Here is a 25,404-nt window from a genome sequence, read left to right as displayed (position 1 = left end):
CACTGCTGCCTGGGTGAGTCTCTCCTCTCCAAAAAAAGGAAGGAGAGACCCCAGTGGCCCCACACCATCCGTGCTGCCCCATTCAGGTGTCACTAGGACCTGTGACCGTTCCCCTCTAAAGCTCCACTCCAAAGCCCACTTCCTAGGGTGGACTGTTCTCAGCCTTGAAGGGGAGAATGGGTCACCTTGTGACCCACTAAAGTCAGCTACCTGCCCATCAATCCTGCTGGTTCCTGGGGGAGTATAGCAAGGTGGCACATGCCAGCCCGAGGGAGGGAGGGGTGTGAGCAGAAGGGAAGCCTGACCCAGTGGCCTGTCTGCCACTGAGGCCACCTGTGTGTCCAGTGGACATGAGAAAATCCCCCTGAAGGCCCAGAGCAGCTTCAGGGCAGAGGTGGAGGAGGGGCCCCTGTCCCTCAGGGCCCACCCAGAAACAGAGCCTCTTCTTCTGCTGTCCCTCAAGAAGCCTTGGGCCTCCTGGAAAAACACCCTTTGTGTCCCAGTTCCTAGGACTCAGGATAACTAATATGTAGGAGGAACCGGTTTAGCTACACAGAAGGTCAGAACTAGCTGGTCCTGGCTGACTCTGGCCCCAGGAGAGCCTGTTTGGCAAACTGACTCTGGAAGTTTGGAGGGGGCTGCCTGTGTGTTGGGGGTGGGGAGGGCGCTGTGGGCTGACCCTCTGGCCAGGGTCTGCGATGGCTGGGCTCCAGGCTTCCTACCTATGCCTGCAAGGAGCTCCTCATCCCCAGCTACAGATGAGAAGAGTGAGGCCCAGCCTGACAAGGGACCTTGACTGAAACCCACCTGCCTGTTCAGAGCAGAAAGTGGGAGGACAGAGGCCGGCAACCCACATCGGGAGGCAGACTGAATTCCAGCTCTGCCGCTTAATGGCCACCTGCCGGCCTTGGGGAAAGCCACCTGCTTCCTGGGCCTCAGTTTCCTCACCTGTAAAATGGGGATAACAGCATCTGTATCGTGAAAGGATGAAGGACGAGGATGAAGGGGAGAAGTCAGCGGGGGCCAGCGCCAGGCAGACCTAGAGGGCTGGCTGGCCGCTTTCCCAGGCCCTCGACCTATCCGACTCTCCTTTCTCCCCGCCACCCACCTGCATCTGAAGAAACAGCAGCTCAGAGGGATTAGGGTCCTCCTGAGCCCACACAAGGAGGGAAGGAGGATGGTGGAGAGCAGAGAGATGGAGAGTGAACTGAGACGAGCTGGTGGGCTTCATGGCCTCTTCCCCGCTGGGCCGCTGGGCCCGCGGGCAGGGGACCCACTGGCTCCTCACCTGTTTGTCGGCAGACCTCAGAGCACAGAGCTTCTCAGAGAGCCAGGCCTCTGGGCGGGGGCGGCTGCCGGCAACCTCTATCTCTCTCTCCATCTGTCTGTCCCTCTGGCTGTCACACGCACACCCCTCTGAAACACCTATCCCACCAGCAGGGCCTCCAGGCTGTGTGCAGGTCCTCCCCCATGGACAAAGCTCAGACCATCGACACCTCGGCGGCCGCCCCACCTCTATGGCCTCAGCATGGGCAGTGCCGCCAGCTGCGTCTCTGGGCTCCCTGTCTCAGTCCACCCTGCAGCCCTGCAGCTGTTCTGTGGCTCCCGCCGCCCTGGAGACCAAGCCCAAGCTCCCCTCCAGGCTGTCCAGGCTCGTCCCGACCCAGCCAGCTCAGAGCAGCCGTGTGCACCACTCAGCCGTCCCCATTGTCCTGCTCGGGATGCCCATGGCCTCCAGTCCTTGCAGGGTGGTGGGTGTGCAGGGGGCTGGGTCCCCTCCCCGGCCTGCACTTTCAGCAGGGGGATCCGGGGCTGGGGACTGGGCCTTCCTAAGCCCCATGCTGCGTCCTGCACAGGGGTGCCCCGCACACATTTGGGAGCGGTTGGGACCAGGAGTCCGGTCCCTCCCCCACGCCTGGAGGGGAGACTGGGGCCCAGGGCGGGCCAAGGCTCAGCCTCAGGGCTCTAGGCGGCTCTGTGGTGGGGCCTGCCAGCCGCCAGGCCAGGCCACTTCTCCTGTTCAGGTCTAGGCCTAGGTTCAGGTCACCACCTTCATTCACCCACTCAGCTGTTCATTCATTCACTCACTCATTTATTCACCCACTCACTCATTCACTCACTCAATCATTTATTCACTCACTCACTCATTCACTCCCTCCCTCCCTCCCTCCCTCTGTGGCTCATGGACACCTCCCAGGTGCTGGGCCTGCCCCAGCGCCAGACACCAGAAGGAGGGCCCTGGAAGGTTGGGGCGCATGTGTTGGGAGAAGCAGGCACAGATTGGATCATTAAGCAAAGGACCCTGCAGCTGTGGCGAGCGCTACACAGATGGGAACAGGGCCTCCCGATTGGGGAACAGTTGCTGGGGGGCTGGGGGCCCCTCACATGGTGTGGGAGGCTTGGCGCGCAGGTTGACCAGGCTGCTTCTGAGCAGTCGCGAAGAGGAGATGCTCTCACCTGAAGCCTGCTCACGAAATTTAATGGCCCCTGGGAACCACAGGGTCCCGGGGAAGGGCCAGGGGTGGGGGACTGCTCCCCCGTTTCAGCTGTGACTCCTCTGGTTTCCCTAACTCCTCCCCTCCGCTGGCTGGTGGGGGGTGGGCGGCACCCACCAATGAGACACTGGGAAGCCCAGCTTCACCAGGTAGATCTCACGAGTCAGAGAAGACCCTCCATGAACTCGCCTAGACACAAATGAGGAAACAGGGCAGGGAGAGCTGAGGTCACGGCCACTCCACAGGCTGAGCACCAGAGCCCGGTCCATCTGGCGGCTCTGCAGGCCCTGCCCACACCCCTGTGGGACCCTCCCCCCCGGAGCAGGAAGACCCAGTTGCCCATGCGTCCTGGGGGGCCCCCATCCTTCGGGTGGTTTAAAGGGCAACGCAGAAAGCAAATGGTATTTGTTTAAATAATTTCAAGGATCAAGAATTTCCAGATGTTTCCCAGGCCCAACCCTCCGGCTGGCCCAGGTGCCTCCCTCACAAACGACCCTCTGGGGCCGAAGGGGGCCCTCCCTGGGGACCCCTGGGTGTGGTGGAATTTCTGGCTGCTGAAACTCCAGGGGAGGAGGCAGTCAGATTCCTGGAAAACTGGAGCGATTTTCCAGGCCAAAGACTGTGGAGACAAACACAGAACCCACCTGAGAACCTGACCTCGGGGCTCAGCTGGGGAAGGAGAGGAGCCTGGTGGGAGGCTCCAGGGGGCCTGGCGGGGAGCCAGCCCACCCGCGTGAGCTCTGAGGGCTCACGGTGTGGAAGAATACAGCAATGAATCGAGCAGCGAGCAGAAGATGCCGTCCAACGTTTACTGAAAACCCTGTCCAGCGCGCCGCCCGTCTAGGGTGACTCTGGGTCCCAGCAACCTCCCCAAGGGACTTATCGCCCCACCTCACAGCCAGGAGGCAGAACCACAGCACCACGTGGTCCCACAGTGGGTGGCAAAGCGAGGGTGTCCATCCTGGTCGGTGTGTATGGATCCCACGCTGCAGGTGCAGGGGAGAGGCGAAGGAAGGAGGAAGTGTGCGGGAGGGAGGGAAAAAAAAATCTTTTGAACACACGCACTCCAGGTTTGACTGGCACAGGGCTCTGGGGCAACCGTGGCCACGCCAGTGACTCAGGAGATGTGCTGTGCTCTGAACAGCAGTCCGCCTACAGAGGACCGCGCCTGATATCCTAGCTGGCTCATGCAGGTGTGCTGGGAGACCCACACAAGGCTGTTGGCTGTGTTGGACTGGCCAAAATATCCAAAACAAAACCAAAAAAATGGGAGGAAGAAAACACAGCATCCCTCCAAAGGGAAACAGATCAACGGCGGGTTATCCGCACAACAGAATCCCACCTATCAACAGGGATCCATTTCATAAACACAGCGCTGAGTGAAGAACAAGCCGCCGGCGGAGAGGTCCAGGTTGGGACCACGCGTGCAGATTTAAGGCACACGACCCAAGGGCTGCCTTTGTTCATGGACACAGATGGATGTGGTGAAACCACGGAAACACAGATGAGGCTGGAGCAGGTCAGAGTGAGAGCGGGGTTTCCCATGGGCCGGGGGTGGGGGTGGCCTCGCTGTGTCTGCAATGCTCCACGGCTCTCAAAGAACCTGCAACACGCATGCAGGACGTTAACAGCTGCCTCGTGTCCGCCGGTGTGTAAGGGTCGGTGATGTGCTTTCCCACAGCCACGAATGCTTCATAACTGCAGTGTTTCAATGTTAGCATCCATCTCTGACGGCAGCAGGGTCCTCCAGACGGGTGGCAGAAGCCACACTCCCTGTCCTGAGCCCTGAAGGACCCCAGGGGCTGGCTCTGACTTCCACAGTTCCCGATACGAGGATTCATTTACTTATGTCAACTGTGTGTCCGTCCCTCCACGGAAAATAGAACCTTTTTCCCTAGGACAGGATTAGCAAACAAATAGAAGTGACAGGATCCAAGACGATGGCTGAGCACACGCTAGCTGAACCTAAGGAAAAGGGTTCGACCTCTCTGAGCCTCAGTTTTCTCATCTGTGAAATGGATGAGAGTGGACACCATGCTGCCCCGCAAGGTCGTCCTGGAGAAGCAGTGATCGTATCCCAGGGGTGAGCAGCGAGCACATGGCCCTGCATGTCCTGAGTGACCAGTAAGGGGAGGACAGGCCACCATGAGGCAGGTCCTGTGAGCTGGGGGCCTTGGGACAGCAGACCCTGTCAATCAGGGCTGTCTGCCAGACAGCCTCTCCCAGAAAAGGAGGCACCTCTGTCCTGGCATGGCAGCTGTGTCACGGACTCTCAGCCTCTCTTCCAGAATGAAAGGAAATCCCCTGGGGCATCAGGGCTGCTTGGGAGGGTGTGGGGATGGCAGCCAGCACCCTTCAGCCCCTAGAGGAAGCTGTCTTGCTCCCTCTCTGTGGAGGGGTCCCCTGGCTGTGCCCCAGAAGCCCGGCCTGTGCACCCCCGGCCTGCCCAGGCTCCCAGCAGAGCCCACGCCTGCCTAGCAAGGCCCTCCTGTGCTCTAGCAGCTTGCATGGACCCCTAGTGCCCCGCCAGCCACCCCGCTCCAGGTGGAGGGAGGAGAGAATGAGCTGGACGGGGAGGACTGGACCCGTGCCTGGGAGCACTCAGCCCGGTATCCTCAGTGACAGAACCAGAGTAACCCTAACCCCTGCCCTCCTCCCCCGGCTGTCACGGGATCCAAAGATCCCTGGGTGTGGAGAGACAGGATGAGGGCAGAGGGTTCCCAGGGAGCCAGAGCCACAGGGCCTGGGACTCAGAGGGCGGCCGCTTGGCTGGAATCCTGGCCCCGACTGCCACTAACTCTGTGACCTGTGGGTTCTTAAACCGCCCGATCGCACCTTGGCATGGGCCCCCATGCAGTATCCCCCTCCATGCCGTGGCCACACCTGGGTGGGTTCAGCACTGCTCCTGGTACAGGTAGATCCTCCACACCCTGTGGGCAGGATGGGGAATGGGGGGGGGGGTCTCCTACAATCCTACATATGGAAATGGCCAAAGCTCTCCCTAGAATAGACAAAACAAGTGTCCAAAGGGAGAACTTGAGAAGACTCACACGGCCCGCTTTCGAGATCTACTGTAATCCAAACATATGCTCCAGACAGAACTGACGTGGGGATTCATGGAGCAGAACAGACAGCCCAGAAACAGACCCGCCCATATATGGTCAATTGAGTTTCTGACAAAACTGCAAGGATAATTCTAGGAGGAAATGTTAAAATGAGGCCACGCTGCTGTAGGGGACGGTGAAAGTCTCAGTCACGTCCGACTCTTTGGACTGTAGCCCGCCTCGCTCCTCTGACCATGGAATTCTCCAGGCAAGAATCCTGGAGTGGGTGGCCATTTCCTTCTCCAGGGGATCTTCCCGACCCAGGGACTGAACCTGCCTCTCTCGCACTGCAGGCAGATTCTTTATCAGCTGAGCCATGCAGGTGAGCCCCTTCCGATATGATTGGTGGTTTTCATAAGTAGGAAACTAGACACAGGCAGGCACACAGGGAGGAGGCTGTGTGACGAGGGCAGCAGAGACAGGGTGATGTTTCTGGAAACCGGAGACCGCCAGTGAACACCCAGACCCCGGGGCAAAGCCTGGGCAGTTTCCCTCTCAGCCTCGGAGTGACCAGTCCTGCTGACACCTTGATTTTGGACTCTGACCTCCGCAACTGGAGACAATAAACTTCTGTTGTTCATGCCCCCAGCCTGCTGTGTTATGCAGCCCAGGAAACCAACTTGAGGACCAATGCGAAGGAAACACAAGGCTGTCTGCTGATGTGCAGGCTGTGTTTGGATGAGAAGTCCCTCTGGGAGGCTGTCGGAAAGTTCTCAACTGCTCAGCACCTCAAAGACCACCCAGAGGTGGTCTTCTGCACTTTCACCCCGGCCGGGACCTTCCCGCTGAGGGCTGACTGCCTGTCCCAAATCCACTCTCACCATGGTCTGAGAGGTCAGCATTTTCCCTCCCCCAAACCACGCCTCTCATGGCAAATAGATGGGGAAACAGTGGAAACAATGACAGACTTTATTTTGGCGGGCTCCAAAATCACTGCAGATGGTGATTACACCATGAAATTAAAAAACGCTTCCTCCTTGGAAGAAAAGTTGTGACCAATCTAGACAGCATATTAAAAAGCAGAGACGTTACTTTGCCAACAAAGGTCCGTCTAGTCAAGGCTATGGTTTTTCCAGTGGTCATGTATGGATGTGAGAGTTGGACTGTGAAGAAAGCTGAGCGCCGAAGAATTGATGCTTTTGAACTGTGATGTTGGAGAAGACTCTTGAAAGTCCCTTGGACCGCAAGAGGTCCAACCAGTCCAACCTAAAGGAGACCAGTCCTGGGTGTTCATTGGAAGGACTGATGCCAAAGATGAAACTGCAATACTTTGGCCACCTAATGTGAAGAGCTGCCTCATTTGAAAAGACCCTGATGCTGGGAAGGATTGAAGGCAGGAGGAGAAGGGGACGACAGAGGATGAGATGGCTAGTTGGCATCACTGACTCGATGGACATGAGTCTGGGTGAACTCTGGGAGTTGGTGATGGACAGGGAGGCCTGGCGTGCGGCAGTCTATGGGGCCGCAGTCAGACATGACTGAGTGTCTGAACTGACTGACTAAACCACGCCTATCCTCCTGGGAGGAAGCCCCGCCTTGTGCCCTCCTCCCTGTCTCACCACCCAGGGCACAGGTCGGGTCCTCAGTGTCCCTCCCCCATAAGCCCTCCTCCACCCCACGCCCTGGGTCAGGTACCTGCCTCTTGCCTGGATGTCACCACAATGGGCCAACAGGTCTGCCTGCCCGGGTCCCTCTCCTCCAGACCAGCCTCCCAGCTAGCTGCTCAGGTCCGACACGCGGCTGGTCCGCGATTCCACTCTCCCACGTCCCACATCCAAACCCGAAGCACATCCTGTCTGCTCTAACTTCACAGACGTAGCAGAGCCCACAGCTGCTGCCCCTCCCTATCACCCAGGCCCTCCCCTGGAGCTCAGCTGCCTCACTGCAGTGACCCCTGGCCCCCTTGCTGTTCCTGCCTCCCGCTGCCACGGGGCCTTTGCACAGTCCCTCTGAAGCATACTCTCCCCAGACACCCACCTGGTTCTCGCCCATCCCTTCTCAAGCCTTTACCCTAGGATTGTGGCATCACTGACCACCCCCACTTCTGACCCTGCCCACCCCGCATGCCATTTCTCGCCCTCTCACTCATCACCTTTTCCTATCTTACAACACCTACTTGCGTTATATAATTGTTGTTTAATTTCTGCTCCCTCCCACTAGTTTCAGGAACCTGGGGCTTTCTCTGTTTCATTAATCAGAATGTCCCCAGTACCCAGAACAGCAGCGCTGAGCCCCTAATAGGGCCGCAGTGCCTCACTGTTAAACATGTACGTGAAGGTCAAGCAAAACAGGCACAGCCTGGCCCATCTGTCCTTAGGATCTGCTTGTTTTCTCTCTTCTAACAGACTAAAGAGGAACTCTGCCCACGACCAGCCTTCTCCCTGCACCCGTGGGGATGAGATGACCTATTTTACCTGCCAGGGAGGCCCTGCCAGCTCCCCCAGGTGCTTTCCGGAGGCCATCCTCCCCTGGGCAGGCCGGGTGGGGCTTGTTATGTTAAGACCTTGGTGGAGCTGCAGCCTGACCCTGGAAGGCGGGGCATACCCCACCAGGAGGGGCAGGCAGGATGGCACCTGTGCAGCTGTGGGACACCAGGAGGAAGGCGGGACTCAGGGGACGATACACAGGATCACCCCGAGGCGTTGGGTGCAGGGGGACGCTCAGCCAGCGCAGACGTGCTGCCCCGCAAGGGAAGGGCTCCGGGCTGTGGAGGCTCGTGTGTCTAAGGCCCCGAGCCCCACACACCTGTGTCTACATCCCTTCCTCACGTCCCTGCTTCTCTGATCGCCAGTCTCCATCCTGTGGGCTATAGCTTCATAGCCTTCAAAAAGTGAAAGTGTTGGCGGCTCAGTCTTGTTGGACTCTTTACTACCGACCCCATGGACTGTAGCCCACCAGGCCCCTCTGTTCATGGCATTCTACAGGCAAGAATACGAGTGTGGGTTGCCATCTCTTCTCCTGGGAATATTCCTGACCCAGGCATCAAACCTGGGTGTCCCACAATGCAGGCAGATTCTTTACCATGCCTTTAGAGGGGCTCCTAAATGCCTGGAGGTGGGGGCCACCGGAGCTGGAAGATCCAAGTAGGCTTGAAGGGACAGAGAACTAAGGTATGCCCTTGAAAACCCCCTGCCAATCAGCCTGCGTGTTCTGGAGCCAAACTCCAATCCTATTCGACTTGCCAGGGGCTCAGAGGAGCTTCACAGACATATACAGTGGCTGGTGTGTCAGAGTGCTCCACCAATACCCAGGTGCCTGGCCCCAACCCAGAGGCTCTCTGTGCAGAGGAGGGTCCCTGCCCCAGCCTTCCCAGGGCCAAGCCTGGGTCCAAACCACAGGTAGCATTTAACGTCAAGGTCAGCAGGGCCCAGAACCCCTCTGCTATGGATGGAATGAATCACATCCTGTAAAAGACAGGCTGAAGGCCTAAACTGGGACCTATGAGTGTGACCTTATTCTAGAAATATTAATAGGATGTTTGTAGATGTGTCTCTTGAGAAACCTGTATGCAGGTCAGAAAGCAACAGTTAGAACTGGACATGGAACAACAGACTGGTTCCAGATCGGGAAAGGAGTATGTCAAGGCTCTAACCCCGCTTATTTAACTTATATGCAGAGTACAGCATGAGAAATGCCCGACTGGATGAAGCACAAGCTGGAATCAAGATTTCTGGGAGAAATATCAATAACCTCAGATATGCAGATGACATCACCCTTATGGCAGAAAGTGAAGAAGAACTAAAGAGCCTCTTGATGAAAGTGAAAGAGGAGAGTGAAAAAGTTGGGTTAAAACTCAACATTCAGAAAACTAAGATTATGGCATCTGGCCCCATCACTTCACGGCAAATAGATGGGCAAACAGTGGAAATAGTGAGAGATTTAATTTTAGGAGGCTCCAAAATCACTGCAGATGGTGATTGCAGCCATGAAATTAAAAGATGCTTGCTCCTTGGAAGAAAAACTATGACCAACCTAGACAGCATATTAAAAAGCAGAGACATTACTTTGCCAGCAAAGGTCCATCTAGTCAAAGCTATGGTTTTTCCAGTAGTCATGTATAGATGTGAGAGTTGGACTATAAAGAAAGCTGAGAACTGAAGAATTGATGCTTTTGAACTATGGTGTTGGAGAAGACTCTTGAGAGTCCCTTGGACTGCAAGGAGATCCACAGTCCATCCTAAAGAAAATCAGTCCTGGATATTCATTGGAAGGACTGATGCTGAAACTCCAGTACTTTAGCCACCTGATGTGAGGAACTGACTCATTTGAAAAGATGCTGAAGCTGGGAACGATTGAAGGCAGGAGGAGAAGGGGACGACAGAGGAGGAGATGGTTGGATGGTATCACTGACTCGATGGACATGAGTTTGGGCAAACTCCAGGAATTGGTGATGGGCAGGGAGCCTGGCGTGCTGCAGTCCATGGGGTCACAAAGAGTTGGACCCGACTGAGTGATTAAACTGGTGGTAGATGTAACTGGTTAAGACAAGGTCATGCTGGATCAGGGTGGGCCCAACCCTGATGATGAGTGTGTTTATAAGAAGAGGACATTTGGACACAGACACAGACCCACAGGGAGAAGCCATGTGATGACAGAGGCTGGGGGCACAGCCACAGGCCAAGGACACCGAGGGTTACTGGCCATCCCTCAAGCCCAGAAACAGGCAAGGAAGGATCCCTCCCCCTGCCCCGGAGCTCAGCCTCCCGACACCTTGTTCTCAGACTCTGACGGTGCAAGTGGGGCAGGCATGGTCTCCTCCTCTGTTGCTACTGTGAAACCGAGGCCTCAAAGGGGACCCATGAGGGCAGGCAATCCTGGGTGTGGGGGGCAGCGGTGGTGTCAAGCTCTGTGGGAGATGCCGGGCCCCGCAGCCCCTAAGTCCCGCGACGCGCCTTTCCAGGAGCGGGGCGAGCGAGCTGGCTGGTCCCTGGGAAAAGTGTTGGATGGTGCTGACCTGGGCTCGCTGGACTTACAGGTCCAGCTCCCCTCGAGGGCGCTGAAGATGCTCTGCAGGCTTCCTGGCACACATCACCCCTGCCCACCCTATCCCAGCCCCGTTCAGGAATTACACTGCCCTGCTCTTGCTTGTAACTTTGCCGGGCTCACCCACGCGCCCACACCTGTTGGCTCAGGTATGAGTCCCGGCCTCCCACTCAGCTCCCGGGCAGCCCCCACTCACCTCCTGGCTCCGCCAGGCCACCCCAGGGCCTGGCTGTGGGGATGGGCTCTGCTTCCCTGCGGCTCTCTGATGAACTTGGGTCCTCTCCTGGGGGTGGTCCTGACCCCTGCCTTGGGCTGCCTGCCCACACCGCCTACCAGGAGGCTCACAAAGACAGAACTCAGGTAAAGCTGACCTCCACCATCTCAGAAGCAACAGTGGGCTTCCCCTCTTGGGAAGGGGCTGGCTGACTCAGGAGGCTCTCATGCCCCATCTCCTGGCCTCCTGGCCCTGCAGCAGTGGCAGCATGTAACCACCTCTGGCCTCCTCTGCTGTGCCTCCTTCCTGGGTGCCGCTGCTGGGTGCCCACCGCAGCCACTGCTGTGCTCAGGCCCCCTCCCCAGAGGGGCCTCCCCCAGAGGCCCCCCCAGGCCACCCTGTGCGAAAGCACCCAGCAGCCCTCACCGAACCTCGCCCGCTTTTCTTTACTGCATAGAAACCATTTCCGCCTGGCACCAGAAGGGGCACGAGTGTTTACACATCCGTGGTGTGTCCCCAGGACCCGAATATCCAGTCCTCATCCATCTCCGTCTCTGCTGAGCCCCAGCTCACAGCAGGGGCTGCAGACATAGGCAGGAAACACCCCCGCAGTATGGCCTGGCAGCACGGGAGTGTCACCCAGAAGAGGCAGGAAAGGCAGAGAGAAAGAGAGGTGGCCCTGGGTCGGGGTGGCGGGGGGGGCAACAGCATCAGGCGGGATAGAGGAGAGGGCTCAGAGGTCGGAGAGGCCAGCATCTCCGTGCTCAGAGATTCCAGAACACGGGCTGGGGAGCCCCACGGGGCTGGAGCCTGTGTCTCTCCGTGTGGGCAGAAGAGCGTGCACGTGTCACCGTGTACCTGGGGGCAGCTCCCCCCGCCCATACAGCAAGGCAGCCTCGAGGACTGATGGTGAAATGGAGGCCAGAGGGCCAGGCAAAGCGTGGACAAGTGGGCCCTGCTCCCGGTTCCCTCTCTCTCCTCACTGGTCCTCTGGGAAGCACGCCATCTGCATGCTTCAGGCCCACCTCCTGTGGGTCCCCTCCCTGACCCTAGCTCAACACACGGGGCCTCACGCACAAAATGTCCCCCTCTCACCCCCCGATCCCACTGGGACCAGGCTTATTTCTAGTTAGGAAGAAAAAGTAAGTACCTTCCAGGGAAATGTTTTAAACAGATGGAATTTATAAAATATACAGCAAGTGCTGCCTTTCGTTGGATGGCGGGTGGTGGAGGAACACTGGTCGTATCATTTCCAGCACTTTCTGCAGGGTGACATCAGAGCCGTGTGGAGCAACGCTGCTGGGGGACAGGCCCGGGACCTCCACATCAGAGCCTGGTGCATCTGCTCAGCACACACTGACACTGGGCCCCCCGAAGTCCTCCTCCAGATGCCCACTCAACAGAAATGCCCACTCTGCCCACTGCACAGTGTTCCGAAGAATGTACAAAGCAGCGATACTTGAATAACCCCGAACTGGAATACCCGACGCCAGCCCTCGGCGATGAGGACACTCTGGCAGCTGGCACAGGGGACAGTACCAGGCGGTAAGGCCCAGAAACCACAGGGCGGGGTCTTGTCCAGAGGGTGAAAGCAGCGGACACACCACCCCACCCCACTGATGCAGATTCAGGGAAACTGATCAAAGGTGAAGAAAATCAGAAAAGCGATTGCTCTGGTTGAGGGGCGATGGGTGTGGTTTACACACGTGTGTGTGTGTGCTGCTGCTGCTAAGTCACTTCAGTCGTGTCCAACTCTGTGCAACCCCATAGACGGCAGCCCACCAGGCTCCCCCATCCCTGGGATTCTCCAGGCAAGAACACTGGAGTGGGTTGCCATTTCCTTCTCCAGTGCATGAAAGTGAAACGTGAAAGTGAAGTCGCTCAGTCGTGTCCGACTCTTAGCGACCCCATGGACTGCAGCCTACCAGGCTCCTCTGTCCATGGGATTTTCCAGCCAAGAGTATTGGAGTTGGGGTGCCATTGCCTTCTCCGGTGTGTGTGTGCTAGAATAGGCCAAATTGCACAGTTACAGCATGTACATTTTACTACAAGTAAATTTTATGTCAAAAGGGTAAAGATAAGTGTGTGCAAATGCAGAAGTCTAGCTGGTAAGTTTTGCTTTTCACAGTGGTAGAAGTAAAGTGTTCTTTTCTATCTTTCTTTTTAAAATATGTATTTATTTGGCTGCACTGGGTCTTAGTCGTGGCACACAGCATCTTCGGCTGTAGCGTGTGAAGTCTTAGTTGCAGCATATGAGATCCAATTCCCTGACCAGGGAATCCAGGCCCCTGCATTGGAAGCATGCAGTCTTAGCCACTGGACGACCAGGGAAGTCCCAGGATTAGGCATTCTGAGACTACTACTTTTTTCTATTTTAGAATTCAGCAAATGAGTAAGTATATTAAGGATAATGGGACCCAGACTCCTGACTACTGGGCAGGAGAGTTAAGAATTTGGAAAGGAAGAAAACTAGAATGTTGTCCAAGGTGTTGTTGCCTAAGGATCAAAGTGAACTCATTGTCTGATGAAGACATACGGTGAATGGATGATGGTTGCAAGTACACACGTGTTTACATGTATGTACATGTCTGTCTTCATACCTACAAATGTCTGTGTCTCCATTTCTATGTGAACACATCCTTCCTCCATCACCCGCATCAGTAAGAGGTAAGGTATTCACTGCTCTGTTCACCAAGGCAGCCGTAATGACACCACAGTTTCAATGAGCACATCTATGCCTGGATCTTCGTTTCTAAATACTATCTTCCATCAACCAGACTGGTTCCAGGGTTGGTTCAAGGAATGCGCAAGATAAGCCTGGAGCAAGTCTTTGTTTAAAAGCAGAGAAGCATTCTAAGTATGGTGGACACATGTCAGAGACACACAGGCCAGCTCAAAGGGCCCCACTGAGCTGATGTGGAGCCGTTTAGGCGTCAGAGCAATTGTAGGCATGGACTCAGTTCAGCTCCGTTTAGTCCCTCAGTCGTGTCTCAGTCTTTGGGCTGCAGCACCCTCTTCCAACAACACACAATAGCAAACACCCTCTTCCAACAATGCAAGAGAAGACTCTACACACGGACATCACCAGATAGCCAACACTGAAATCAGACTGATTATATTCTTTGCAGCCAAAGATGGAGAAGCTCTATACAGTCAACAAAAACAAGACCGGGAGCTGACTGTGGCTCAGACCATGGACTCTTTATTGCCAAATTCAGACTTAAATTGAAGAAAGTGGGGAAAACCACTAGACTGTTCAGGTATGACCTAAATCAAATCCCTTACAATTATACAGTGGAAGTGAGAAATAGATTTAAGGTATTAGATCTGATAAGACAGAGTGCCTGATGAACTATGGACAGAGGTTCATGACATTGTACAGGAGACAGGGAGCAAGACCATCCCCAAGAAATAGAAATGCAAAAAAGGCCTGGACTACAATCTGTTAAATAAAATAAGCATTCACAAGGATGCTGTGCCCCACCCTCCCCACCTGGGGCACAGAGGGGTCCTGCCATGTCTGAGCACGAGGGAACCTGGGCAGACCCAAGGGGAGAGCATCCTACAAGTAACCCGCCGGGACTCCAGTGTCAAGAAAAACACCAAAAGGTGACCGAGGAGCCATGGCGAGCACACATAGCCCTTGACCCTGGAGCTGGGACCAGGAAGTGAATCGTGGTCAAGAGGGCAGCCCTGAGGCCTCTTCACAGTCCGAGCAAGGGCTGCGGGTTAAACAGTGGGATTGTATCAACATCACAGCCCTGGATGCTGACAGATGCCCTGTGATTATCTGAGAGGACGTCCTTGTCCTCCGGAAACACCCTGGAGTAGCTGCGGTAAAGGGACATGACATCACTATACTCTCAACAGGTTAGGACACAAGTGTCTGTGAATACAAACACAGGTGGATGGATGGGTCGACGAGAGGGAAGCGGGGAGGGGACCCACAGAGCGAATCGGGCCAAGGTGCCCGAGTGACCGCTGGCCGGGAGCTCCCAGCTCTGTTTCTGCACTGGTCCTCTAAGTTTGAAATTATATCAAAATAAAACATAACCTCCCCTAGACAAAACAGACGTGGAGCAACCAGAACTGTTTGAGCCCTGCTGAGGGCAGTGGGCACGACCACAGTGGAAAACTGTCTTGTCGGCTTTTACTGGACGTCTGCCATCTGAGCCCTGCAATTCCGCTTCCAGTGAAAACCCAGCAGAGATGGGGGTACACACGCATCCCTAGGTGGGCACAGAAGTGTCCACGCCTGCCCCAAACTAACTGGACGTGATTCAAATGCTCACGAGGGTAGAATAGATTAGTAAAATGTGAATTCACCCTACGGATTCTGCACAGAAATGAGGACCCACCCAGCAGCCCAAACGGAGCTCACAGGCCCAATACCACACCAAAGAAGCCGGAGACAAAACAGCCGGGGTTCCCGGCAGTGGGCGGGGCAGGAGTGGCTGGAAGGTGTGCTGGGGCTGCCCAGAATCATGGACATTGTCTGGGCCTGGGCGCTTGCTTAGTCTGTGGATCTTCCCTGAGCTGAACACTTATAATATCTGTGCCTTTTCCTGTATGCATTAAATATTTTAATAAGAAATTTGGCAGTCCAGTGCTCAGAACTCTATGCCTCTCACTGCTGTGGGCCTAAAGTCAATCCCTAGTTAGAGAATTAAGGTCTCACAAGTCACACGGCTTGGTAAAATAATGAAATAAATAATTTTTAAAATATTAGAAAGTCCAAGAGAAAAGTCTCCTATGGCATCTCCAGCTCGATGGACATGAGTGTGTGTAAGCCCTGGAAGTTGCTGATGGACAGGGAAGCCTGGCGTGCTGCCATCCATTGGGGTTGCAAACAGTCAGACACGACTGAGCAACTGAACTGACTGAGTGACTGACTGATGTATTTTTCTATAAAATAAAATCAAATTCGTGTTTCGTCAGTGGGGAGAGATTTCTGGGCCTCTGGGCAGTGTGGTGCCTGGGGAAGGAGGCCGTGAGAGCGGCCGGGAAGGTTGAGCAGGAGGCCTGGGGCTGCCTGGCTGGGGCCCTGGCGCAGAGCAGCGGGGCAGGGCCTCCTGCTCGCTGGCCTGGTGCCTACAGTCCTCGTAGGATGCGAGTGGGTGCTCAGGAATCTCAGGCGGTGCGCTCAGTGAGGAGCAGGCATGTGGAAAGGGTGTTGAAGTGAGCCAACCCCTGCCTCCCCCAGGCACCTCAAGATGGGACACCCATGTCTCCAGTCCCCACTTTGCAAGTGAGACTCAGGAGCCGGGCATACGAGCGCCCAGGCTCACTGCAACCCAACGGCTGTCCCTCCTCTGGTCCAGAGGGTCCGCAGTCCTCGGGCCGGTGTGAAGAGCTCAGCGAGTCCTGTTCTCCACGTGCCCTTCCCAACCCCGGGGCCGGAGGAGGTGGATGGAGCCACCCTGGCCACATTCCTCCACGAGGTGGCTGCAATCTCAGGCCCCAAGGCCTGACCCACATAGGTGGGGGTGCGGACTGCCCCCTGAACCTGAGAGACAGCACCACGCAGGGGGCTTACACCCTCCGACGGGAGCAGGCAACTCCAGGGGAGCCCTCTGCCCTTGGGCCCCCGACCTGTCCACCCCTGCGTGGGAGGGCCCCGTGGGAGCCATGAGCCAAGTGGAAAGAAGGCCAAAGGCGAGGCTGGCTGTGGAATCCTCCTTTTAATGAACCGGCTCCAGCTCGGGAAGCCTGGGTGTGCCTGACATCTGATCTACTCGACTGATAACTCATTTAAAAACTAAGCAAGAATAATAAGAAGATTACGAGTGACACAGAAATGAAACAAATTCCTCCTGTGTAGGGTACTTTCAACCAACACTTTCATATCTAGGGTGGGCCAGCCCACACTCAGCCAAGTTTCCAGACCTGTCCCTGGCGGCTGTCTCAGGAGGCCGGCGGGCACTCGCATCACAGATGAAGACAGGAGGGGCCCTTATGTGGCACTGCCGGCGAGGGCCAGGAGCGGAGCCAGCCCGGCGAGCCATTTCAAGGCCAGATGTAGGAAACAGAGCTTCTGTGGTTGCCCAGTCATTAAAGTCACTTCATCTCTGGCATTAAAAGGACAGAATGCCTGTGCCTCCCCCAGGAGGAAAAAAATCCCCCCAAGAGTCTCTCATTCTGCGCTTCCCTGGTGCTCAGACAATAAAGAACCTGCCTGCTGTGTGGGAGACCTGGGTTCGACCCCTGGTCTGGGAAGATGCCCTGGAGAAGGGAATGGTTACCCACTCCAGTATTCTTGCCTGGAAATTTCCGTGGAGAGGAGGATACCGTCCAGGGGTCGCAAAGAGTTGGACACAACTGAGCAACTCGCACGAACAGGCATCAAAGGCTCTCTTTCTAGGAGGGGACCCACAGCAGAGGACACCAGAGTGGGGGCATGAGACGTGGGGAAGGGGGCCGACGGGCTTCCAGGAAAGAGGTGGCTGAGTTGTGCTTTACTGAAGACTGAGCTGGGTTGTGAAAGCCGAGTGAGAGTTTATCCAGTGGGTGGGGGGAGAGGGACGAACGGTGCTCCAGGGAGAAGCGACCTGCACATATTGCAGAGAACCAGGGAACAACCGGGCGATGAGTCAGGCTGCGGAGGAGCCTGGAGGGCGGGGCTGCCCACCAGGCGTGCCCGGGGCTTTATAGCAGCGGCGGGGTGGCCGCACGCGCAGTGGAGCTGGCCCTGTGACGGCTAGGCATGCTCTGCGCACTGCTGCTTCTGTCGGGCGTGCTGTGCACTGCCCTGGCCGGCTCCATCTCTGGCCCCAAGGAGTGCGCCAAGGGCCCAGCCGTGTGGTGTCGGGACCTGCAGGCGGCGACGAGATGCGGGGCGGTCCGGCACTGCCGCGTTGCGGTCTGGAGCCAGCCCACCACCAGGTCCCTGCCCTGTGACTTGTGCCTGGACGTGGCAGCCACTGCCAGCAACAGGCTGAACCCCGAGGCCACCGAGACCGATGTCCTGGCTGCAGTGATGAAGACCTGTGAGTGGCTTCCCAGCCAGGAGTCTTCGGTCAAATGCAAAGGGATGGTGGATGCCCACTACTCAGCCGTCTTGAGCATGCTTGGCGGGGACCTGGGCAGTGCCCCAGGGCAGGTATGCACAGCTCTCACCCTCTGCCAGCCGCTGCAGAGGCACCCGGCCACCCCAAGGCCACTCTCCGAGGAGGACATATACGACGTGGTGGCCCCTTTCGTGGCCAATGGCCTCCTCAGCTCCCGCCGTCAGCAGATTCCCATGGGCACTGTGTGCCAGGACTGTGTCCGGCTGGTCACCCGGCTCCAGGGTGCCCTTGGGCCCGACCTGTCCAGCCTGGCACAGGTGACCACACGGGAACAGTGCGAGTCCCTGGGGCCGGGCCTGGCTTTCCTTTGCAAGAACTACATCCACCAGCTTTTTGCTCCTGCTGAGCAAACACTGAGGTTCATGCTGCCCAGCGAGATCTGCGGGAAGGAGGGCTTCTGTGAGGAGCGGCAGGGACCCCTCCACTCGGCTCACGTGGCTGCCGTGGACGGAGTCCCTGCCCTGGAGCTGGCGTCTCCGTGGAAGAAGAGCGAGGTGCAGATGCAGGGTCCTGTGGCCTGTGACGTGTGTCTGCAGGTGGTGCAGAGGCTGGACCACTGGCTGGAAAGCAGCAGCAGTAGGACCCTCATCAGCCAGGCCCTGGAGCGTGTGTGCTCCGTGCTGCCCCCTCCCGTGGTCCAGGAGTGCATCAAGCTGGTGGATACCTACATCCCCACCCTGGTGGACGTCCTGAGCAGGCTCACCCCAGAAAAGATGTGCACGGTCATCCGACTGTGCAGGGGATGGAGGCGGGCCCGGGCGGTCCACGAGGGCCCCATGAACCCGCCCCCTGGCCTCCTGGACAAGGACAGTCTCTGCAGGGGGTGCCAGCGGCTGTTCGGTCTGTCCGTCCATAACCTGGAGCAGAAGAGCACCGAGCGCCGCGTCCTGCGGGCCTTCAAGCTCGCCTGCGGCATCCTGCCCCTGCCCTTCGTGATGCAGTGCGGCCGCTTCGTGAGCGAGTACCAGCCCGTGCTCATGGAGACCCTCAGGGACATGATGGACCCCACCACCCTCTGCACGAAGTTGCGCGCTTGCCACGACCCCAGGGACACGCTGCTGGGCACCGACCAGTGCGTCCTGGGCCCAAGCTTCTGGTGCCAGAGCCGGGAGGCAGCCCAGATGTGCAACACGGTGGAGCACTGCCAGCGCCGCGTGTGGAAGGAGGCGCCCTCGCAAGCCGAGAGTGTGGGCGACAGCGGCTGCCCGAGCCAGGATGCCCCTCCCCTCGAGAGGCCCGCCTCTCCTTGATTCCCACAGGGGCCCCGCGAGGCGGGCACTGCCCCCACATCCCAAGTGAGAACTGAGACTCCCAGTGAGGAGGCTGGAAAGGACCTGTGCTCCGTCCTGACCCCAGGCCCGAGGCTGTGCCTTTGCCCACACCGCGCGTGGACTGGAACCGCCTGCTTCACACTATTGCCACCAGCCGCCCGCCCTGACTCTCCATCGCCGCGCTGTCGCTGATGGTGGGGGGGTCTGGCACTGGCCTCTGGTGCCCCTGCTACACTTTGCCGGTGGGGTGCAGGCTGGGGTGAGCAGTGGCAGGGCAGAGGGCAGGTGGGGAGGGGCCGTGACAGCTGTTGGGGAGGGGGCAGTAGGTCTTGTCCCCTAGCCATCATCTGTTCAGGCCACAGCTGCTCAACCTTGGCGTCCTGGCGGTGGCCTCAAAGGCATATATGACGTGTTGAGCGTCTCTCTGGGAAGGAGGCTGGGGTTTTGACTAAATGCCCCGAGGGGTTCTTGGGCTCAGCGCAGTCCTTCTGATGCCCTCTGCCCCCTCCCACCACAGGAGCCTCCCCCTGCCCCCCAGACTCTAGGCTGCAGGGAAACCTGTGCTGCGTTCCAGGTGAGGAGAGGAAAACGTGCTGTAAAAGAGCCCAGTGGGTCGCAGGATGGTGGGCAGATCCTCCACCTGTCAGAGCCTCAGTTTTCTAATCTGTAGAATAGGCTGATAACACCTGTCTCATGCGGATGCTGAGACCGTTAGAGGAGATGTCCCTGAGCTTCTTCCTATGAAAGGACCAGCATCCACCTATCTGCTGGAGCCAGCAAGACCCAGCTTTAGGGTCCCCAGCAGAATCTGGCAGTGCAGATATTGAGTAAACCGCAAGCTTCCTCCCAGTGGGATTTGCTGTCTTCTCATTCTCCTGAGGCCCTGGCACGCGCTGCAGTAGCACCCCCTTCTTTCCAGCCTCGCCCCGGCATTCCCCTCCTCCAGGAAGCCTTCATGAGGCTCTCAGCCCAGTGCAGGCGCCCTCTGTGATTACTCCTCATGCCATATTGTCATCATCGCCCCCCTAGCACACAGTAGGTGCTGAAACATTAGTGGGTCACACACACGAGTGTTTCAGTGGAGGCCGGGCCTTTCAGATGAATCCCTCTGGAGGAAGAGAAGTGCCCAGGCCTGGGTTACAGGAGACCTGAGTGGGCGCTGTTTTCCGAGAAGCCACACCTGAGGGTTTGGGTAAGTGTCCTGGGCCCCAGCCATCACCCCAGGGAGACAGGTGCACCCAGCCTGAGTTTCCAGCCTCCTCAGTGTCGGCGTCTGTAGGCTGTGGCTGGGCCCACTGGTCAGCCCTGTCCACGGTGGCAAGGGTGCCAGCCCATGACCTGAAGCCCTGGATGTGAGCAGAGGAAGGCAGCCCTGGCCAGATTCCGCGACACAGATGCCTGTGATGGACGGATTTGCAGATTATGGGACTGGGCACAGACCGCATCTCTGGGAACAGCCCCGGGGACTGTCGGTCTGCATGCACCTGTCCCCTCAATGGGACAGGGTGGGCTGCGGCCCCTCTGGCCTGTCTGGGGGTCACCTGCTCACAACAGTGAGACAGATCTCAGCTTCCTGGGACGTCATTGCTCACACACGAGCGGCCAGGAGGGAGTGAGCGCCTCGTCTCACAGGTGCCCCATCCATGCAGAGCCGAGTTGTCCTCCCATCACCTCCCCCAGCCCAAAGCAACCTGCAGCAGACGGGTCAGTGAGGGGGCTCCACGTGCCCCTCCCCCAGGCCTGGGAACCACCTGCCCCCACCTGCCCACTTCAGACCTGTGGCTGCACGTCAGCCCGGCCATGCACCTGGGCAAGGTGGTCATCCAAGGACACTGACTGCTGACCACCCCCTGAGGACTTCCCACCTGCCCCAGGAGCTCTGCCTGGCTTCACTCCTCACCCTCCACAACCACCTTGAGAGAGGCACCATTATCACAGCATTTCATAGAGGTTCAGTAATTGGCCCGAGGTCACACAGTTAGGACACAGTGAAGCCAGGAGTCCAGCCCAGGCAAGAAGGGGCTCCAGGGCCCGTGTTCCTGACCCTCACCCCTGCTGGTGGAGTTCAAGGCCTGACTCCAGCGCTCCATGGCCTCTGCCTCAGTTTCCCATTCCTGAATGGATGCCCCACCCCCCGGGTCCTCAGTAGGACCAATGTATGAGAAGGGCCTGCTCAGCAGACACACGGTCAAGAAAGGGGCTCTGCAGGCCTCCTCCCCCACAGGCCCTCCCTTCTGCACTTCCAGGCTGCCTCCTACACCGTGTCTCACTGTTTTCGTTTTGCATATCTTCCTCCTAAGACGTGCACTGAGGTTTCTCGGTCGGATATGGCTGATTTGTTCTCCCCAAGTGAGTGTCTTAACCACTGTCTGTTGCTGTTTCCTTATCATTTCCCACATCAAATTCCTTTTCGATTAGAAAGCTGGCGGGGAAGGGGGGCGCTAAATTAGCTGATTGCAGCTGCTGAGGCCGTGAGAGCAAGCATGCAGGGGCGCCGGGACACCCGGCCCCAGGGAGCCCGCGAAGGTCTCCACCGGGCAGCGGACAGAGGGCTTGGGGAGCACTTGCTTAGCACGGCGGCCTGTGACTCCACCGTCATCCTCAGACCTCTCGGTGGGTGTGTTGCAGGCTTGTGTCTGCGTACACACTCGCTTCTGCACAGACGGTTTGCACAAGAGCCAGAGTCTGCTGGGCCAACCCCATATCTGGGGAGGGTAGCGGGGAGGACTGGGAGTAGGTCTGCCCTTCATGCTCCTCCCTGTGCCTTGATCTCTTTGTCTGGGAAATGGGCCACTAACCCCCCAAACGAATCCCAACAGTGGAAGTGCTTTCCAAGCCAACCCCCTGGATGGCTGCGACCAGTGCAATAGGCGCCCCACCAGAGTCCCGCTTCCTCCATGGGCCTGCCCATCTCGGTCCTGCCCCTCTCGGTCCTGCCCCTCTTGGTCCATCTGCATCACAGCCTCCCAGGCCTCTGCGAGGGTCCCTCCCTCCTGTGGACTTCTGTCCCCCTGTTGCCTCCCTGCCAGCATCTGTACTCACCCCACCTCAATCAGTTCAGTTCAGTTCAGTTCAGCTGCCCAGTCATGTCCAGCTGTTTGCGGCCCCAGGGACTGCAGCACGCCAGGCCTCCCTCTCCATCACCAACTCCTGGAGCTTGCTCAAACTCATGTCCATCAAGTCGGTGGTGCCATCCAACCATCTCATGCTCTGTTGTCCCTTCTCCTCCCGCCTTCAACCTTCCCCAGCATCAGGGTCTTCCTCGATGGTCACCCTCGAAGGCAGCCCAGCCCCTGAAACACGGGCATGCTCCAGCTCCTGGACTGGAGCCCCACTCGGACACTCTGGGCCCATCCCTCCCTCGCAGGAACTCAAGAGTGGCGGTGGGGGGTGGGCTGGGGGCAGGAGCAACCCTGAATTGAGTCAGCATCAGTTCTGTTTCATCCCCACCGGGTCCTAATGCTGCCGACCCATGGATGTAACAGACGCCCAGCCCAGCAGGCTCAAATCTCTGTGGCCCAGAGAGGGACTGCATCTTGCCTGGGTCCTGTTGTGGGGGTTCGGGCCCCCAAGCTTAGGCTTCAGCTGCTTTTAGAGTCTGGCTTTGATGCAGCTAAAGGCGTGAGAAACAGCTGCATCCGGTCCCTCCAAGGCCCCAACTTACAGGAGGGTCTGCGCTTCCCTCCCCCGGAGGCCCCTAAGTACGGCTTCATGCCCCCCTGCACTGACACCGTTACCCAGGACCCTGCCCTGGAAGCTCAGCCTTAGGTCTGAGAGGCTCACCTCTGGACCCCGCGATGCTCCAGACCCAGGCGCAGGTGCAGGGGCCCTGCTGGTGGCAGGCGGGGCCCATCCTGCCAGGCCCAGCGGTGACCCGACGTCCCTGCCTCCTGCCACCACAGGCACCTCCCTGTCTGGATGGTCCAGCTTCCAGGGACCAAGCCCACCACCCCCAGAAAGGCTGCTCTTGCCCCACTGATCTGAAACCCCCCCAGATTCACCACATGCCCACTGTCACTGGGGCCAGGCCTGATTCGGCCTGGTGGGACACTTCTGAGACAGTCAGGGAGTCTTGGGGGCAGAGCGGAGAGAATGCAGCCCGTGTGGAGGGGCACGTTCGAGCCTGGCTTCGCCACTCACTGCGGTGTGGCCTTGGGCAGGTTCCTTCGCAAGTCTGAACTTCAGTTGCCCTGTTGTATGACACGGATAATAAAGGTGGCCCCCCCCCCAATGGCATCTGCTGGAGGACTGAGCGAGGTACCGCATTGGAGCCGGGCACACAGCTGGAGATGCCACCAGCCCCGGCCTGAGCTAAATGTTCGCAAGTTCCTGCAGCTCAGAGAACCCGGGAACATGGGCCGAGACCCAGAGGAAGACCCAAGGGTCTGAGGCCACCAGGTCGGCCTGAGACAGTCTGTCGGTCAGATGTTCCGGGCATTCCCACTGTCCCACTGAGTCCAGTGCAAAGTGTGAGGTTGGCCAGGAGACGCTGCTGGACACGGGAGGAGTGGGCAGATGGGGAGAGAGGGCAGAGGGGAGGGAGACACAGAGATCGAGAAGGGATCTTCCCATCTCTGTGACACACCCCGGTTTCTCTCCAGAAAAACCAGCACCTTCAATGCTCAAACAGCACGTGCTTGGTCCCTGAGCCCTGGTGGCCTCCAAAACCCAGCAGCAAAGGCCTGTTTAGGCCTCCCGTTCTCCTCCTCAGGCTCTGGGCCACGAGCCACCATGGGATCCCAGCATGCTGTCTCTGGCCGTGGGAAAAGACATCTCAGGAATAGTAGGCTCGACCTGGGGCTCTCTGCCTGAGACAAACTGGGCCCTGATCCCCAGCAGTAGCCCCTCAGCCATCCTCCTGGGCCTGCAGCCCAACAAGTGAGATAGTTCCCGCCGAGGGGTCACGAGCTGGGTTGTCGGAAAACCACGGCACTTTTCCTTTCTGGTCCCCTGGGGAAAGTTAAAGGGCTTCCCCCTAGGGGCCCTGGGCTGCAGGCCTGACTCTCACGACCTGCCCGCTGCTCCTCTGCCCCTCGGTTCCCCTCTGTAATTGGAAGAGGCTGGACCAGATGGGGTCAGAACACAGATACCCTGGGCCCGAGGGTCCTGGACAATGGCCGAAGCTAGGCCCCTTTAGGGCCCATTTCTCTAGAGATCAGAGTGCCAGGCTGCCTGCGAGACACCTCGAAATTCTTCCATGCTGACAGCGCAAGAGCCTCATTTTAGAGTCCTCTTCCGGCCAAACCAAACATGCCTGGAGATGCGGCCTGGCCTGCTGGGCCCCCAGCACATGACCTCAGTAGGCTGGGAATCTCCTGCTGGAATTCAATGCCTGAGCCTGCGGACCAGTCTCAGAGGCTCAGAAGCCCAGCTGGCTCTGATTCCTCAGGCAGCACCACACCCCAGTCCCCCCCAACCCCCGCTCCCCCAGGAGCCCCTCTGGGGTCAGGTTCCTGGTGCAGGGAGCCATTTGTCCAGGACAAGGGGAGTGATGCAAAGGAAGGGAAAGCTCAACCCTGCCAGACCAGTTTCTCAGGTTCCCAGTCCCCAGGGAGGGCGAGATTATGAAGCTGGGACAGCAGACAGGGAGAGGGGTCCTTCCAGGGGCAGCTTACTCTGCTGGGCTGGGATGGGGAAGCGATGTGCGCTGCCCAAGGCCCCACCAGCCAGACCTGGAGGGCTCCAGACGGTCCTCCATAGCCATCGCGGGCAGGGGTTGGGGCACCTGCAAAGGGCCGGTTGTAGGTGATGCTGGTTTAGCAGAACCTGGCACCCTGGGACGTGACCCGGTGGAGCAAGCGGGAGGGGCCAGGGCAGCCCTGACTCCCCCGCACAGGGCTACGTGCCCCTGCACCTCGCCGTGCCCTCTGCCCCCAGCCCCAGGCTCCGTCGCTCAGCCCACGCAGCTGAGATCAGGGGCGGGGCTGAGTCTGTTCTGCCTTCCTGCTGGCCCCACCCCCCAACACAGGCCAGCAAGCATCCTGCCAGGTGTGCCAGGGGGTGGCACCTGCCCCTCCAGAAGGCGGGGAGCACAGGGGTGTGGCCTGAGGCCACTTATGTCCCCACTATGGTGCTGGCTGTGGCGAGCCCTGGCTAGTGACCTTCCTGGGACAGGCGAGAGCCACTTACCGGGTCTTGAGTGCAGCCCTCAGGGAAGACAAAGCGGGTCCTTTGCCCTGCTTCTCCCGCTGAGGCCCTCCCACACTGGGAGAAGCCATCACCCCCAGTGTGGGTGGGCTAAGGAGCTGCTGGGAGTCAGCTCTGCTGGGG

General features: G+C 58.2%; 2 protein-coding genes across 3 annotated transcripts in view; one reads left to right on the top strand and one right to left on the bottom strand.

Moving 5' to 3' along the window:
- The window catches only part of SORCS2 (sortilin related VPS10 domain containing receptor 2), a 489,434-nt gene that overhangs the window by 259,489 nt on the left and 204,541 nt on the right, over positions 1-25,404 (bottom strand). The window lies entirely within an intron of this gene.
- Positions 17,257-24,434, top strand: PSAPL1 (prosaposin like 1). The gene has a single exon (XM_027971239.3). The coding sequence runs from the start codon at positions 17,500-17,502 to the stop codon at positions 19,111-19,113; it is 1,614 nt and encodes a 537-aa protein (XP_027827040.1). The 5' UTR covers positions 17,257-17,499; the 3' UTR covers positions 19,114-24,434.

The sequence above is a fragment of the Ovis aries genome, chromosome 6, assembly GCF_016772045.2.
Source record: "Ovis aries strain OAR_USU_Benz2616 breed Rambouillet chromosome 6, ARS-UI_Ramb_v3.0, whole genome shotgun sequence".
NCBI lineage: Eukaryota > Metazoa > Chordata > Mammalia > Artiodactyla > Bovidae > Ovis > Ovis aries.
The sequence above is the reverse complement of the archived record's forward strand: the minus strand, read 5'-3'. Positions and strand labels throughout refer to the sequence as shown.